The sequence below is a fragment of the Canis lupus genome, chromosome 7, assembly GCF_011100685.1.
Source record: "Canis lupus familiaris isolate Mischka breed German Shepherd chromosome 7, alternate assembly UU_Cfam_GSD_1.0, whole genome shotgun sequence".
Taxonomy (NCBI): Eukaryota; Metazoa; Chordata; class Mammalia; order Carnivora; family Canidae; genus Canis; species Canis lupus.
The window spans coordinates 20,293,596-20,308,530 of NC_049228.1; the positions used below are offsets into that span (position 1 = coordinate 20,293,596).

At 36.9% G+C, this 14,935-nt stretch overlaps 1 protein-coding gene across 7 annotated transcripts in view; it reads right to left on the reverse strand.

Annotated features, from left to right (window-relative positions):
* Positions 1-14,935, reverse strand: part of AXDND1 (axonemal dynein light chain domain containing 1) — a 106,376-nt gene that overhangs the window by 32,462 nt on the left and 58,979 nt on the right. For 6 of the 7 annotated variants that reach the window (XM_038542357.1, XM_038542356.1, XM_038542354.1 and 3 more), the window contains 4 exons: positions 12,034-12,235; positions 11,115-11,208; positions 6,325-6,524; positions 5,392-5,488 (listed from right to left, as the gene is read on the reverse strand). In XM_038542357.1, coding sequence (XP_038398285.1) covers positions 5,392-5,488; positions 6,325-6,524; positions 11,115-11,208; positions 12,034-12,235 — 593 coding nt within the window. The remainder of the gene's footprint in view (positions 1-5,391; positions 5,489-6,324; positions 6,525-11,114; positions 11,209-12,033; positions 12,236-14,935) is intronic. The other variant, XM_038542359.1, reaches the window with a different exon arrangement.

Below are 14,935 nucleotides of genomic sequence, written 5' to 3' on the forward strand. Positions count from 1 at the left end.
CTTCCCCAAACCAGAAGCCCTATGACATCCGGGGGTTGGTAACAGCAAGAGCTAGTTGCAGCAGGCCTGAGCAGATGAGAGCACCATGAGGGGTATAAGCTCTAAGAGATTCAGAGGCACATTAGTCTGTTGTGAAAAACAGAGGCCTTTCCAGAACCAAAATTAAAATGGAGACATTTAACTCCTAGATAAAAAGTGAAATCCACCCACAACCACATTCAAGTAGCACAATATTCTTATTCCCCTGCCATGTACCCTAATTATTCAATGTTTTATTATTTTAATTTTTCTACCAAATGAAATTTGCTATTTTAAAATTTGGATTCAGCATCTATATTTATGAGGTGTATTTCCCCTATATTTATTAGAATTTTTTTTTAAACTTTGCCAGGTATACAAAACAAACTGGGAAAACCTTTGGTCACTGTCTATGCTCTTAAATTGTTTACATAGCAGAATGATTACCTGCTCCTTGAAAGTCTGGAAACACTTGTCTATGGAGTCCAGGCAAAATTTGTAGTTTTTTTTTTTTTTGTCTTTTGTTTTTAATCAATGCATCCATTTCCTTCCTGAAAATTAACCAATCCTATCCTTCTCAAGTTAATGTTACTTACTTTATTTTTTCCTTAAAAAGTCTCCATCCCCTAGAGATTTTGAAATTAGTAAAATGGTGCACATAAAATATTTTATAACCTCATTTTTAAAAACAGTGAGCTCAGTCACATACATAAGACACAAAATACATATGTAGACTTTAATAAGAACAGTCATTTAAACAACACACAGGCCAAAGAAGAGAACATTACCTGTACCCTATATGCCAGTCCTTATATACCATATTTATCCACTCCACTGTCTATGAACAGGTCTGAAATCATTATCTCAGCTATACCTTATGAAACTAGAAAAGAAAGAGCAAACTAAACCCAAAGTAGTGGGGAAAAAGGAAATAATAAAAGCCAGATGAGAAATTAAGAAATAGAAAACAGAAAAATATAGAGAAAATCAGTGAGATCAAAAGCTGGCTTTTGAGATCAAGAAAAATGGTAACTCTTTTTGTTAACTGAGGACAAAAAGAGAGAAGACACAAATTTTCAATAACAGGGAGTGAGTGTGGACATCCTATAGTTATTAAAAAGAATAATAGGAGAATATTTTGAATAACTCTAGATCAATAAACTAAACAACAGATGAAATCACAAATTCCTTATAAATCCAAAGCCACTGAGCTTACTCAAGAAGAAAAAGATCATGGCCCTATATCTAATAAAGAAATTTCTAGGATTTTGATGGAATCTTGTCTCACATTTAGATCTTTCATCCATTTTGAGTTTATCTTTGTGTATGGTGAAAGATCTAAATGTGAGACAAGATTCCATCAAAATCCTAGAGAAGAACACAGGCAACACCCTTTTTGAACTCGGCCATAGTAACTTCTTGCAAGATACATCCACGAAGGCAAAAGAAACAAAAGCAAAAATGAACTATTGGGACTTCATCAAGATAAGAAGCTTTTGCACAGCAAAGGATACAGTCAACAAAACTCAAAGACAACCTACAGAATGGGAGAAGATATTTGCAAATGACATATCAGATAAAGGGCTAGTTTCCAAGATCTATAAAGAACTTATTAAACTCAACACCAAAGAAACAAACAATCCAATCATGAAATGGGCAAAAGACATGAACAGAAATCTCACAGAGGAAGACATAGACATGGCCAACACGCACATGAGAAAATGCTCTGCATCACTTGCCATCAGGGAAATACAAATCAAAACCACAATGAGATACCACCTCACACCAGTGAGAATGGGGAAAATTAACAAGGCAGGAAACAACAAATGTTGGAGAGGATGTGGAGAAAAGGGAACCCTCATACACTGTTGGTGGGAATGTGAACTGGTGCAGCCACTCTGGAAAACTGTGTGGAGGTTCCTCAAACAGTTAAAAATATACCTGCCCTACGACCCAGCAATTGCATTGTTGGGGATTTACCCCAAAGATACAAATGCAATGAAACGCCGGGACACCTGCACCCCGATGTTTATAGCAGCAATGGCCACGACAGCCAAACTGTGGAAGGAGCCTCGGTGTCCAACGAAAGATGAATGGATAAAGAAGATGTGGTTTATGTATACAATGGAATATTACTCAGCTATTAGAAATGACAAATACCCACCATTTGCTTCAATGTGGATGGAACTGGAGGGTATTATGCTGAGTGAAGTAAGCCAGTCGGAGAAGGACAAACATTATACATTCTCATTCATTTGGGGAATATAAATAATAGTGAAAGGGAATATAAGGGAAGGGGGAAGAAATGTGTGGGAAATATCAGAAAGGGAGACAGAACGTAAAGACTGCTAACTCTGGGAAACGAACTAAGGGTGGTAGAAGGGGAGGAGGGCGGGGGGTGGGAGTGAATGGGTGACGGGCACTGGGGGTTATTCTGTATGTTAGTAAATTGAACACCAATAAAAAATAAATTAAAAAAAAAAAGAAATTTCCTCAAATCTATTTAAGAAATTAGACAGCCTTTTATCCTAATAGTTTCATTTTGTAATTTACAACTTTCCCATAGAGCCCAGATGGCTTCACCAATGAATTCTACCAAATTTTTAAGGAAGAAATAACAGACAATTCTACACAAATTGTTCCAGAAAATAGAATACTTATTCTAAGAGGCCAGCATTACCCTGATATCAAAACCAAAGGTATTAGAAAACTAAACAGAACTACATAATCAATATCCCTCATGAACATTAATGCAAAAATTCTAAACAAAACTAACAAACTGAATTTTGCAATATGTAAAAAAAGATAATACATCCCTTTATCCTAGGGATGCAACTTTGGTTTAATGTTCAATTAAAAAATCAATGTACAGTAGTCACCCCCTTATCCATGGGGTATACATTCCAAGACACCCAGTGGATGCCTGAAACAATGGATAATACTGAACCCAAATAAACTATGTTTTTCCCTATATGGACATACATATGATAAAGAACCTAGTAAGAGGGGCACCTGGGTGGCTCAGTTAAGCATCTGCCTTCAGCTCAGGTCATGATCTGAGGGTGCTGGGATCGAGCTCCGAGTTGGGCTCCCTGCTTGGTGGGGAGCCTGCTTCTCTCTCTCCCCACTGCTTGTGCTCTCTCTTGCTATCTCTGTCTCTCTGTCTCTCTATCTGTCTCTCTCTCTCTCAAATAAAATCTTTAAAAAACAAGAATACAGAAGATATTAACAACAACTAAGAATAAAATAGAATGATTATAACAATACATGTAATAAAAGTTATGTAAGTGTGCTCTCTCTCTAACATCTTATTGTACTGTCCTCATTCTTCCTGTGATGACATGAGATGATAAAATGCCTATGTGATGTGATGAAGTGAGGTAAATGATGTAGGCACTGTGACCTAGCATGAGGTTCTACTGACCTTGTGATGCTACATCTACTGTGCTGGACTGTGTTGGCCAGGGGTAACTGAAACAGTGGAAAGTGGAACTTGGGGCGGGAGGGACTATCATAATTCACTGTATTAAAAAACTAAAAAAGGACAACCTATATGACCATCTCACTAGATGCAGGAAAGGATTTAATAAAACCCAACATTCATCTCTGACTTCAAAAAGTTTTTTCAGCAATCACGGACTAAAAAGGAACTTCCTCAATCTGAGGAAGGGCATCTATAAAACACCTACAGCCACAGTTACACTCAAGGACAACAGAATAAATACTTTTCCCCTAAGACGGAACAAGGCAAAGATATCCGCTCTCGCCACTTTTATTCAACCTGGTACTGGAGACTCTAGTTAATGCAAAAGGCAAGAAAAATAAATAAAAGGCATGTACAGGAAAAGTAGAAAGAGTCTGAAGGAAAAAGAGACTCTTAAAAAGAATAAGTTCAGCAAGCTCACAGGATATGAAATCAATATATTTTAAAAATCAATTATAATTCTATACATTAGAAATGAATAGTCAGAAATTGAAATTACAAATAAATCACTTATTAAAAAAATAAATGAATGACTTTTTTTTTAAAGATTTATTTATTTATTCATGATAGACATAGAGAGAGAAAGAGGCAGAGACACAGGAGGAGGGAGAAGCAGGCTCCATGCACCGGGAGCCTGACGTGGGATTCGATCCCGGGTCTCCAGGATCGCGCCCTGGGCCAAAGGCAGGCGCCAAACCGCTGCGCCACCCAGGGATCCCCTGAATGACTTTTAATAGTACCAAAATATGAATTTCGCAGGGATAAATCTGACAAAATATGTGTAAGACCTGTACACAACAAAACTGTGTTGAAAGAAACAAAGGACTTATGTAAATGAAGAGATATACCATCTTCACAGGTCCAAAGACTCAATATTGTTTAAGTGTCAATTCTTCACAAATTGATCAGTAGATAAAATGTAATCATAATGAAAATTCCAACAGCGTTTTTTGGAGAAATTAATAAGCTAATCCTAAAAATTTCATATATGGAAAGCAAAGGACCGCGAATGGCCTGATCAATCTTGAAAAGAACAAACATGGAGGATACTGGATTTCAAAACTTATAAAACCACAGCAATCAAGACAGTTTGATAATCATGACAATGTCAATGAACAGATCAACAGAACACAGTAGAATGTCCAGAATAATATGGACATTCTACTGAACATTCTACTGTGGATGACAGACCACATCGAGTACTGGTGAGAAGTAGAGCAACTGGAACATTCATACACTGCTGGCGAGAGTGTACACTGGCTTAACCACTTTGGAAAACAACTTGATAGTTTCTTAAAAAGTTAAACACACTCATACCATGTGACTTAGACATTTCCATTCTTTAGATACTTGCTCAAGAGAAATGAAAGCAATGCCTGTGTACATGATTATGCACTGAAGCTTTGTAATATTCAAAACTGGCAACAAGTCAAATGCCCATCAACAGAGAATGAACAAATAGTATATATCCCTATAATGAAATACTACTCTGAACTAAAAAGCACAAACTCTTAATAAAAACATGTGTGAATTTCAAAATAATTATGCCTAGTCAAAGAAGTTAGACCAAAAAAGTGTACATTCTGTATGATTCTACTTATATAAATTCTAGAAAATAAAAAATAATCTTTGGTGTTAGAAAGTAGATCAGAAATTGCTTGGGGAAGGGAAAAGACTAGAAGGAGAGATGACAAAGGGGTACAAGGAAACTGTGACTATGTTGGACATTTTCCCTTTTTTATCATCAGAATCATTTTATGGGTGATCCACAATTTAGAAATTATCAGAGTGTACACTTTAAATATGTTCAGTTTGTTGTAAATCAGGTCAACCTAAGAAGTTTGCTAAAAACAAACAAAACAGAAGTAAGGAAAAGATAGTGTTATTACCTTCATCTCATCCAGCTCATGAAGTTCCTTAGTAGGATTTTTTTCTAAGTGACCTGCTTTATTCAGAGCGATCGCTGTTACCAGCCCTTTGCAACAACTGGAAGGGGAAAAAAAAAAGCACACACACACAGGATGACCTATTTATTGTTGGGTCCCCTTCTAAGTGTTTTAGATCCTGATATAGTAGAAGTTAACCATAATAATTAAACTGCTGACTCATGGAAGAGAATAATTTCCATTTCTCACCCTCCTCCTATTCTACTCACCCACCCCAATTCTTTTCACTCTTGACCATTGGTAACACTGAATAGAAATAAAGGAAACAACTGGCTAGACCATAAGAGTTACTTCCTGAATTTCAAGCAATCCTTGTGATATATGCTTCCTGGTTAATAAATTACTGTTTTTCAGACCTCATCTATATTTGGTAGGAATCTTCCAGCTTTTCAGATATAAGGGTTCTTTATTTGGTATTTTTTTAAAAGAGATGTTTCGGTTGATGTTTGATGAAACCAAACATATTTAGTGAAATATAAGTGTACACTCAGTTTTGCATGGAATGACACAGGAGATATAAGCTGCTCCCCAGTATGCGCAAACATGCAAGATGCATCTCACTAATACAAGCAAATGGGCCTTTTTGGTTGATCTGGTTTTCTTTTTACTAATTCTCACTCCCATATACACATAATACTTCCATCCTGCCTACAGCAACACTTGTGTTCAAAAGAATTCTAAAGCCATTGGGAAAACATTAAAATCACATATTTCAACTGGGCAGTGTTGCAGCTACTCTAAAGACTAATTTAGTATTTCTTTCAAGGTTCGAAAACAGTCCCTTATTCCTGCTACCTCCTTGCCCTGCTATCTCCTCTGCTTTACGTCACAATTAATCTTCAAAAGGGCAGTAACAAAACAACCAGCTAGTCTCACCTGTTCAAATAGCTGGAATATTTTGCCAACTTTCTGGTCAGTGCAATCGCGTCTAGCTCTAACTGTGCAACTCCTAGATCATGTTTCTCAGTACTTTCCTTCTTCAAATTTGGGAGAGTGTCTTGGTCAATAAAGTCAGGCACCATTAAAATCAGCAAGTTTACCATCCACTGGATCATAGATATGTGCAATTCATCTATCTGTTAGAAAGTGATTATAACATGAACGACCCATTTTAAATAAATTGAACAGTTAAAACCATACCAAATTTAAAAACAGAAATCATACCTGTGCCTAACTTTCAACAACATTATCATTCTTAATGAAATCAAATCATCACTACTCAGCTAGGGTAACCTTATTCTCTTTTGTTCACTATACTACATTAAACTACCCTCCTCTTCCTCTTTAGCTTGGTCAAGGGTATTAACCTGTTAAAGCTTCAGTTCCCCAATTGTGTACCATGGCATTGCAGGGCTCTGCAGCAAATTCGCAAGGATGCCATGGGATTTTAAATTCCTGAGGGAAGTATCAGTGATGTGTGACATCTATCAGCACAGCATGAACTTGACATAGCTCACACTTTCAACATTAGATGCACTGTATCGCTTCTGATGACATCTTACCTTTCCAAAGCTGGTTTTATTGACGGTTGTATAGTAAAAAACAAGTACTTTGGGAAAATCAAGGTGCAACAGGCAATGAGGATGGTACTATCCAACCTGGTTCTGAGATTAGAGGAACTGTACAGTGTCCAAGCACATACATTCCATTGGTAAGTAATTTTGATTAAAGGGGAATAAAAGGTTTTTTTTCTTTCCATGTATGTATATCTGAAGAGTTAAATTGGGATATTGCATTTTGCAAAGTTTATTTGAGCAAAAGATTAAAATCAGGCAGTGTCAAAACCTAAAAATGGTTAGGGGCATTTTGCAGGCAGGGGCCAGGAAAAAGATTTTAATAGAGAAGATACTAAAGCAAAGCAAAATAATTATTTCACTGGCCATAACTCAAATGCTTGCCTGATTTGGGAAAATTTAATTATTTGGCTGTGGTGATAGTTGTGCTTGAGCTTCATTTTTTCATATTCAAGAAAATCTAGGGGCACCTGGGTGGCTCAGTTGGTTAAGCATCTGCCTTGCTCGGGGTCCTGGGATCAAGCCCTGCATTGGGCTCCCTGCTCAAGGGAAGCCTGCTTCTCCCTCTCTCTCTGCCCCTCTCCCTGCTCATGCTCACTCTCTCTCTTTCTCTCTGTCTCTCTCAAATAAATATATTTATTAGGACATAAATATTTTGTAAGTTGTTGAACCTACCTATGTAATAAACCGAACCATGAGGTGTTTCTTTTGGTTTAGGAGTGTGAAAATACCAGGGCACAAAGGGTAGTGTGAAGGGGTCAAGTTGGGGAACCTCTGCATCATGGCATTTGTGAAGGTTGGGTCTCAGAAATCAAATGCAGAAAACTTTATGAAATGCAAACGTCAAGCACACCACACACTTCAAAGCCCTATCCCCTTTCTCTGGTGATTTCCTCACTGTTCTTCTCCAGGCTTAAACATGACCTACTCTGAGAAGTCTTTTTAACTTCCACTGGCTTTAATTTGCTCCTTTCCCCTCCTTTCTATAGTACTTTGTACATCTATATTATAATCGTTTGCGGCTCTGTCACCTCAATTAGCCAGTGTATCTCTCCTATGTCTTATAGGCCATCATCTTATCCCTCAAAACCACACATGGTACATGGCAGAGAATTAAGTGCTCAATAGATGTTTGTTAAATGGACAAATAAAAATCAAACTTGGCAGCCTATCTGGTAATAAAGCCCAAACTCACCACCTCAGAAGGAAGGGTTGTTAATGACCTAAAGCAATGTTGATGAGCGTACTTTTACACTTTAATTAACACATCAGAAAAAGGGCAACTCTTCCTGAGGAATGGTTTTTAAAAAGACTGCTATTCCATTTCACAAGTCAAAGATATTTCCCCTCACATTCACAAAGCTATGCCCCTGCTGCTTCTTAAAATAGATAAATTCCTAACTGCTCTTTCCCATACTAATGGCCTGGATCACTGTCATTGAAATAACTCATTTGTGCTTATGTGAAATATTAATCGATCCTTGAACTGTCCCTAATAAACCAACAGAAACATGTTACCTTCATTTCAGAGTTATAATGGAGAGATTAAATGGTAGGATCTGGGGCAGGCAATATAGTTCACAGGTGAATTTAAAATTAGAATTAAACACAAAAGCATATCTTTTACCTTCACAAGGATATGAAAGCATTCTTAATTAGAAAGTACATATGGTGAGTTTTATAATAAACCAGAGGTTTACTGTGACGACTGGGTGGCTCAGCAGTTGAGTGTCTGCCTTTGGCTCAGGGCATGATCCCAGGGTCCTGGAATCAGGTCCCGCATAGGGCTTCCTGCCTGGAGCCTGCTTCTCCCTCTGCCTATGTCTCTGCCTCTCTCTCTCTCTCTGTCTCTCATGAATGAATGAATGAATGAATGAATAAATAAATCTTTAAAAAATAATAATAAAATATAAATTTTAAAATAACTGAAGGCAAGAAAATGAATCAGAAAGGAAAATGAAAAAAAAAAAGAAAGGAAAGGAAAATGAATGGTGGGTGGAAAGAAATGCAAACTTTTTCATCTTTAAGTAGCTCTAGCAATCAATATGGATATACATAATTCCTCAAGGAATTTATAATCTTGCAAGTTTTCTACATACTTTAATTATAATATCATAATGCAGTGTTAAAACAAAGGTATATGAAGGCACTTTCTAAATAATCCTGTATTATACTGGAGGGTATTATGCTGAGTGAAGTAAGTCAGTCGGAGAAGGACAAACATTACATGTTCTCATTCATTTGGGGAATATAAATAATAGTGAAAGGGAATATAAGGGAAGGGAGAAGAAATGTGTGGGAAATATCAGAAAGGGAGACAGAACGTAAAGACTGCTAACTCTGGGAAACGAACTAGGGGTGGTAGAAGGGGAGGAGGGCGGGGGGTGGGAGTGAATGGGTGACGGGCACTGGGGGTTATTCTGTATGTTAGTAAATTGAACACCAATAAAAAATAAATTAAAAAAATAATAATAATCCTGTATTATAAAGACTGAATTCCATAATATAAAAAATTGAGTAAATGATTCAATGAGGATAAATACACAATAGTAAACAGAGTATTTACTCCACAGAAGGGGTTAAGGTAGCAACACCATAAAACAACAGTGCTGGAATGTTCTTCTTTACATCATTCAATAAATAATTATTGAGTCCCACTGTGGGACAGGTACTCTGCTACCCTTTTTCTTAATTTTGTTTGTCTTTCAATTTATAGAAATTTTTCCTGAGTCTGGGGATCCCCTGATTTATTCTTCCTGTCTTAATATACTTGCTCCTCAACTCTTAGTGTCTATATATTTATAACATGTTCATATGCTTTGTAAGTATCATTCCCATATGATACATCATGGTCTCTGTATTTCTAATTCCTAATTTAAGTAATATTTCAGTCAATCAAGCTCATTTCACCAATTTTGTAAGAACAAATATTTGCATACTATGTTTAATTTTAAGAGATTCTTATGTAAATCTAGATTATAATTAAGGCTAGGTGGTAGGAGTAAATGTAGTAAACTATGTCTTTGGAAATTATTCTTTCATGTTGTACTGGTTAAGAAGTTCACAGGTGTAGGGGTGCCTGGGTGGCTCAGTCAATTAAGCATCAGAATCTTGATTTCAGCTCAGGTCATGATCTCAGGGTCGTGAGATTGAGTCCCAAGTCAGGTTGCACAGTCAGTGGGGAGTCTGGTTGAGTATTCTCTCTCTCCCTTTGCCCTTCCCTCCACTTGCATGTGTTCTTTCTAAAATAAATAAATCTTAAAAAAAAAAAGTCCACAGGTTCAGTTCTTCAGAATTGATGAACAATTCTATTTGTTCTAAAAATTATAGACTAATAGGGAACACCTGGGTGGCTCAGCGGTTAGGCGCCTGCCTTCGGCACAGGGCATGCATGATCCTGGAGTCCCGGGACTGGGTCCCATATCTGGCTCCCTGCATGGAGCCTGCTTCTCTCTCTGCCTATGTCTCTGCCTCTCTGTGTCTCTCATGAATAAATAAATAAAAATCTTTTTAAAAAATAAATAAACAAAAATTATAGACTAATAATATTGTGGCATCTTGTCTTTCTTCCTAATACCATGTTTCTGTCATCCTTCAGCCAGGCAGGGGCACCAACATAAATCCTTAAAATGTTCACATTCCAGATTAATATTATTAAGGGAAAAAAATTCAGTATACTGAGTAAAGAGTAAAGATTATAATTAGAACTAGAAAGCTTTTGATTATTGGGCAGCCCTGGTGGCTCAGCTGTTTAGCACCTGCCTTCAGCCCAGGGCGTTATCCTGGAGACCCGGGATCGAGTCCCACGTCAGGCTCCCTGCATGGAGCCTGCTTCTCCCTCTGCCCGTGTCTCTGCCTCTCTCTCTCTCTCTCTCTCTCTCTCTCTCTCTGTGTCCCTCATGAATAAATAAATTAAATATTTTTTAAAAAAAGAAAAAGAAAACTTTTAATTATCTCTGAAACTTCAGTCCAAATGTAGAACATACTACACTTAAAAATCCCTGCAAATCATTTGAGTAATTATATCACAAAAGTTCCCATTTTGCCCTCCCAACCTCCTGCTTTGGTTGGATAGACATGACCTAATCTTTCCTTGAAGAAAATTCCCAGCCAAGACAAAATATAATTTCACAAACCCCAAAAAGTACATACGTGGCGCTGAAGTTCAATGTTACCATTGTTAATCTCATTGCCTATCTTCAAAAGCCATTGTTGAATCATGTTAAATATTTGTGCTTGGAGTACTCTGAAGGAAAAATCAAGTAAAATAAAGATGAGATATATTTAGAGTATGAAAGTGTAACTATCAGCCAAAGAAAGGGTTTTATTTGGCTGGGCCTAGGAAATGTAGGTATAGACAACTGTTTGAGAATTCAGGGTAAGGAAGATCAAAACCCTGAATTACCTGGCATAACGGCTTACCCGTGTCACAGCCTTCCCAACCCTGAGCAGCCGGCAACTGGCATGATACACTCTGGACAAAGTAGCTTTTACCTTCAGTGGTAGCTCTCTACTGTAAAAACTCACACTCACCCCCTTTACGTTCACTTAGGCCATGAGACCACAAAGTGAGAACAATGAATTTTTAAATTCTCAAGAGATCAACTCCAACATGACAGAGAGAGGAGCAAAGTTGATCCCCCCCCCCCCCAGCGCCATGAAGCTGGATGAGAATTATTTAAAAAAACAAAACAAAACAAAAACACTGAAAGCCTCTGGAAACGCCCTAAGGACAAACAGCAACTGAAGAACCATGTGTTATGTTCAAGATAATCTGTGAAAATTCAATAAGAAAGGCAAGAGCCCATGATATTTAAAACAAGACAACTCTCCCTCTTCCCCATCTCAACTCAGTGAGGCAGAAACTTCACTCTAAACTGCTACAGTCAAAAACACAGAACTCCCTCTCTCACCCTCCAGCTCCCAGCAAGAGGGCTTTCTTCCTGGGAGCCTCAGGATGTAGAGGCTTCTTTTGTGACCCCAGCTGCCTGTTGCTGAGGCTAGGTACTGGGAAAATGCAGTTAAGGTGTGGGGATCCCTTTCTGTCCAGCAGAAAGTGATGGAAACTTACGAGCCAGAATCCATATCCATATACTGAGGAACGGTACCAATAATGTTTAATGCTGCATCCAACTGAGATTTCATTTCATTAACTTTTTCATTAAGTCCCTGCCATTCTTCAAGAAGCATTTCAGGAAACTCCAGGACACTTGCCAATTTGAAAGAACAGAATTCAAGAGAACAAACCAAATTTGGAAGAATTTTAGAGATACCTAGAAAAGTGAGAAAAGTATCGTAAGTATCATATTAGAAGTATTCGTAAGTCTACCATTTCAATAATAAATTATAAAAATACTAAAGGGCAGGGGCATATCCTCTTTTTGTCTTTTTGTTATCCTACAGTTTGCCTTAGCAGAGAATCTTACAAAGAGTAGTTCTTAAATGTTTCATGAATAAACACGGTTTAACTAGTGCTTCTCTGATGGATGATTTATTCCTTTGATGACAGTTTATATTCCTAAATTTCTTGTCTTTTCAGCTGAGAACCAAATGCACTAAACTCAGAAACTATAAACTACAGTTTTCTAAAATAGACATTAACTCACTTAGTCATTCTGTTAAGAAGACAAAGATAATAAACAGCTTCTTTGTGATTATAGGAGAGTTAATAACAGAAATGAAAATAGCTTAGTACTTGAGTCATTTTTTAGGTCATTGTTCAGGTTTTCAAGAAGCTTATAGTTTTGGTCAGAACAAGGGTTGAGTCTGGATCCTAATCTCTGGCCAATTCACTGTGACATCATGGCAAAGTAGCCCCTCTATACCTTTGTCTTGTCTCATTTGCAAACTAAGACATGAAATGCTCTCATTTTAGAGATTTATAAAGAGAAGTAGTTAAAAAGCAAACTTTTTCTTATTCTTGATGAAAATATTTTACTACCCTCATCAGTAAATTTTGATCTGAGTATTCAAAATGATCTGTTAATTTCACTCTCATTCATCATTTTTACTTCCTCATTTATTTAAAACCATTTACTACTTCATTCTTTCTCTGCCCACTATATATTCTTATGGGTAAGTATTAGCATTTTATCTGTAACTACATTAATGATGCTATAGATAATTAAGACTGTTTTCCCAATGAAAGTAGTTTTATGTTGAACAACAGTGCCTTTCAATAGACCAGGGTTGCCTAAACACTTCACTGGAAAGGATTCTTTTTTCTTTCTTTTGATTTTAAGTAGGCTCCATGCCCAACGTGGGGCTTGAACTCACAACCCTGGGGTCGAGTTGCATGCTTTACTGACTGAGCCAGCCAGGCACCCTAGCTGGGAAGGATTCTTTTTTTTTTTTTTTTTTTAATTTTTATTTATTTATGATAGTCACAGAGAGAGAGAGAGAGAGAGGCAGAGACACAGGCAGAGGGAGAAGCAGGCTCCATGCACCGGGAGCCCGACGTGGGATTCGATCCCGGGTCTCCAGGATCGCGCCCTGGGCCAAAGGCAGGCGCCAAACCGCTGCGCCACCCAGGGATCCCTGGGAAGGATTCTTAAGTAATATATGACTCAATGAGTAAAGTCATCATTCTCATGAAATATATCACCATCTAGAGTCTCAAATTAGCTCTAGAATTTCTCACACACAATGTCCAACATCAATCAGAAATAATCAGGAATATGAAAAGAATTGATTCTTGTGAGTCAAGACAAAATACAGACAATAAAAAAAGGCCTATAGGAGAATCAGTACCAAATTATCAGGCATGGACTTTAAAATTAACTGTGAGCAGAATAGAAAGCCAAGAAGAACATCCATGCATATATTATCAATTAATCTATGACAAAGGAGACAAGAATATACGATGGAAAAAAGACAGTCTCTTTGATAAAAGGTGCTGGGAAAACCAGACAGCTACATGCAAAAGAATGAAATTAGGCCACTCTCTTACACTATACACAAAAATAACACAAAATGGGTTAAAGACTAAATGTAAGACCTGAAACCATAAATCTCCTAGAAGAAAACAGGCAGTAATCTCTCTGATATCAGCCTTAGCAACATTGTTCTAGAGATATCTCCAGAGGCAAAGTCAACAAAAGCAAAAACAAAAACAAAAAACACAAGTGGGGCTACACTAAAATAACATGCCTTGCATAGCAAAGGAACCATCAACAAAACAAAAAGGCAACCTACCAGATAGGAGAAGATATTTGCAAATGATATATCTAATAAAAGGTTAATGTCTAAAATATTTAAAGAATTTATATAACTCAACACCAAAAAAACCTAATAATCATTAAAAATAGACAATCTGAATAGACATTTTTCCAAAGAAGATTATATAGATATGGTCTATAAACAATGGGATGTTATTCAGCCATAAAAAAGAATGAAACCTTGCCATTTGCAATGACATGGAAGGAGCTAGAGAGTATAATGCTAAGTGGAATAAGTCAGAGAAGACAAATACCACATTATTTTACTCACATGGAATTTAAGAAACAAAACAAATAAGTAAAGGGTAAAAAATAAGAGAGAGAGAGAAATCAAAAGTTTCGCTATTCACAGATGACATGATCTCATAAACAGAAAATCCTAAGGAATCCACTAAGAAATTATTAGAACTAATAAATTAGTTCAGCACAGTGGCAGGATATAAGATCAAATACAAAATCAAGTATATTTCTATATATACACAATGACCATCCAAAAATGAAATTAAGAAAACAACTGCATTCATAATAGTGTCAAAAAGAATATAATACTTCGGAAAATATTTAACAAAAGAAGTACAAAACATTCTCAGAACACTAGAAAACATTGTTGAAAGAAACTAAAGATCCAAATCATTGGAAAAATATCCTATGTTCACAGATTGGAAGATTTCACATTGTTAAATGCCAAATCTCCCTAAATGGATCCATAGATGCAACAAAATCCTTATCAGAATCTAAGCTTATTTCCTTATAGAA